The sequence below is a fragment of the Poromitra crassiceps genome, assembly GCF_964638095.1.
Source record: "Poromitra crassiceps genome assembly, chromosome: 29".
Classification (NCBI taxonomy): Eukaryota; Metazoa; Chordata; class Actinopteri; order Beryciformes; family Melamphaidae; genus Poromitra; species Poromitra crassiceps.
In genome coordinates this window covers 10,349,728-10,352,227 of record NC_139641.1, presented here as the reverse complement: position 1 = coordinate 10,352,227, position 2,500 = coordinate 10,349,728, and the positions used below count along the sequence as shown (strand labels likewise).

The 2,500-nt window shown below is 49.0% G+C and overlaps 1 protein-coding gene across 1 annotated transcript in view; it reads right to left on the bottom strand.

Moving 5' to 3' along the window:
• The window catches only part of LOC310800189 (triple functional domain protein-like), a gene marked incomplete at its 5' end in the record, with an annotated part of 227,964 nt that overhangs the window by 200,004 nt on the left and 25,460 nt on the right, over window positions 1-2,500 (bottom strand). The window contains 6 exon segments of the mRNA XM_083662774.1: window positions 118-176; window positions 179-282; window positions 284-582; window positions 2,388-2,408; window positions 2,410-2,484; window positions 2,487-2,491. Of these exon segments, the coding sequence (XP_083518900.1) occupies window positions 118-176; window positions 179-282; window positions 284-582; window positions 2,388-2,408; window positions 2,410-2,484; window positions 2,487-2,491 (563 nt within the window).

Below are 2,500 nucleotides of genomic sequence, written 5' to 3'. Positions count from 1 at the left end.
AAGGAAAAGGTGTGAAGGAAACGCTATTGTGTCGTTTCTTCCAGAAACTGTCCTCGTGTAAAGGGCCCCTTAGACTAGAATAGAATAGAATAGAATAGAATAGAATAGGACTCGAACCTTCTCTGCGTCCTGTTCAAACAAGCGTAGCTGGAAACACTGGTCCAGCTTCAGCTTCTCATGTGCCACAGCTGCTGCAGGTGCTGGCGCGTGCCGTGCAGCTTATCCAACACGCCCGTCACTTTGGCGCCCAGGTTGTGCGCGTCGGCGTTGCGTCGTGTGGAACCCGTGATGGTGGTCGTTGGAATCGCCGCTGCTAGCTCCCACGCCGCCGCCGCGGCCGCCGTACTCTCCGCCGCTCCGCTGTAGCTGGAGCCTCTGCAGCAACCTTCGCCCCTGGGCGTCCAGCTCCTCCACGGAGGCCTTGGTAGCCCGTTTCTTCAGCGCGGCGTGGTCCTCCATGAGGCGCCGCGAGCCCTCCAGGTCGCGCGGGAGGTCGCGCAGGGACAGCGTCTCCTGCAGCTCCTCGAGGCGAGCCAGAGCCCGCGACGCGTCCCCCGCGAACGTCTCGAACGAGAGCCGCACCTGAAACCAAGGTTAACAGTGACTACGTTACATGCACACAATATTACACATTTTGCCCATATTCGGAAAATGACAATATTCTGACTAAATGAATAATCCACTAATATTCCCCGTTTACATGCAGCCGTAGCTCGCCCTCACCCGACACGTGAGGAAGGGGGGGGGGGGGGGGGATGCAGGTAGGCGGAGTTTTTCTGTTGAGAATAAACAGAGCAGCACTATTCTTACGAGCATCACTTGGTCCATTTCAGGAGCGGCTTGCTGCTGAAAAGTTTGGTGTTGCGCATCCAAGTCTTTCATCAAAAGTAGGCTAGTAGCCTACGTTATTACCTCGCAGGCTCGCAAGCATTTGTGGACTTCCGTGGGCACTGGGCACTATACTCTCTCTCTTTAAATCGATGTTTCTCATCTCCTCCCGATCAGAAATGTGGGCTTTTCTTTTTGCATGCCAGAGATGATGGATTATATGATTATATCGCCTCTTCTAGAGCTTTCTCAGCACACATCAGTTGACCACAAACAGGCAACATGCGTCGCAAACTGCGGTAAAAACCCTGATTGAGACGCATATTCCGAAGGCGCTGTATACATGATCAAAGAACCCTCCCTAAAACCGAATAATACTGGAATAACCCAGATGTCTTAATCGGAAAATGCTAAATTCGGGAAAAAGGGCCAATTCGGAAATACAACTGGAATATGATGTTTACATGACCCTTATCAAATTCAGAATATTGTCATTTTCCGAATAATAGTGGAATATTGTGTGCATGTAAACGTAGTCAGTGACATGTATTCACAGTGGTTCTCAACGTGGGGTCTAGAGACCACCAGGGGTCGGTCCTTGAGGGGGTTTCTGAGCAACTGGATGAAATTGTTAAAACTTCAGCATTATTAATAATCTTATTGTTATTATTATTATTATTATTATTATTATTATTATTATTATTATTATTATTGTTATTTAAGTTAAGACAACTGAGAATGTATAGAATGACTGTTTTGATCATAGTTGCACTGTTATCTCTTTACAATACAGATAGTCCTGAAATGGAAAAGTTAGAATCACTGGAATAAAGGCTTGAATGACAAGGCTTTGAATGCTGATAAAACATTGGTCTGCTCAGAAGATCAGAAGTGTTTACTTCATCACCAAACAAAAATTCCCTAACATGACTTCAAATTAGACAAGAAAATACTTTTTTTTTTTTTTCTCGATTTTTTATCCCATTTTTATCCCCATTAGTGCTAATTTAATTATTTATCCTGGTTGCTGCTCCACCCTCTGCCGATCTGGGGGAGAGCCGAAACTGGCTCCATGCTTCCTCCGAGACATGGGCAGTTAGCCAGCCGCTTCTTTTCACCTGACAGGGGAAGCTTCACCGGTAGGACATGGCACGTGGGAGGATCACGCTATTCCAACGAGTTCCCCTCCCGCCGAACAGGCGCCCCTAACGACCAGAGGAGGAACCACATTAGCAACCACGATATTGCATGTTTTGGTGAAGGGGTTCCTATATGAAGGAACCCCCCGGGAGGCACGGGAGAGAACATGCAAACTCCACACAGAAAGGCCCTTTTGACGACCCCACCCGGGCGGTGGGCACGCAATTCCTTCGGCGTTCACAGCGTCCAGGTGGGAATCGAACCCAGCACCTTCGAGCTGTGAGGCGACAGCACTTACCACCGCACCACCGTACCCCCCCAAGAAAAGAAGTTCTAATCAACATCATAGGAGAAGTCCTGGTGCGCTGCCCCCTGTCTGACTTCTGATGCAACAGCAGCAAAAGACAAGGCGGGCGCACCTCAATCCAGTCATCATGGTTTGTACTCCAAGCTGCCTTCGAAGTCGCCCGTCAACTGGGAGGGGTCCACCACCTTGGACAGACCTTCTAAAGACACATCACCGCTAGTGTGG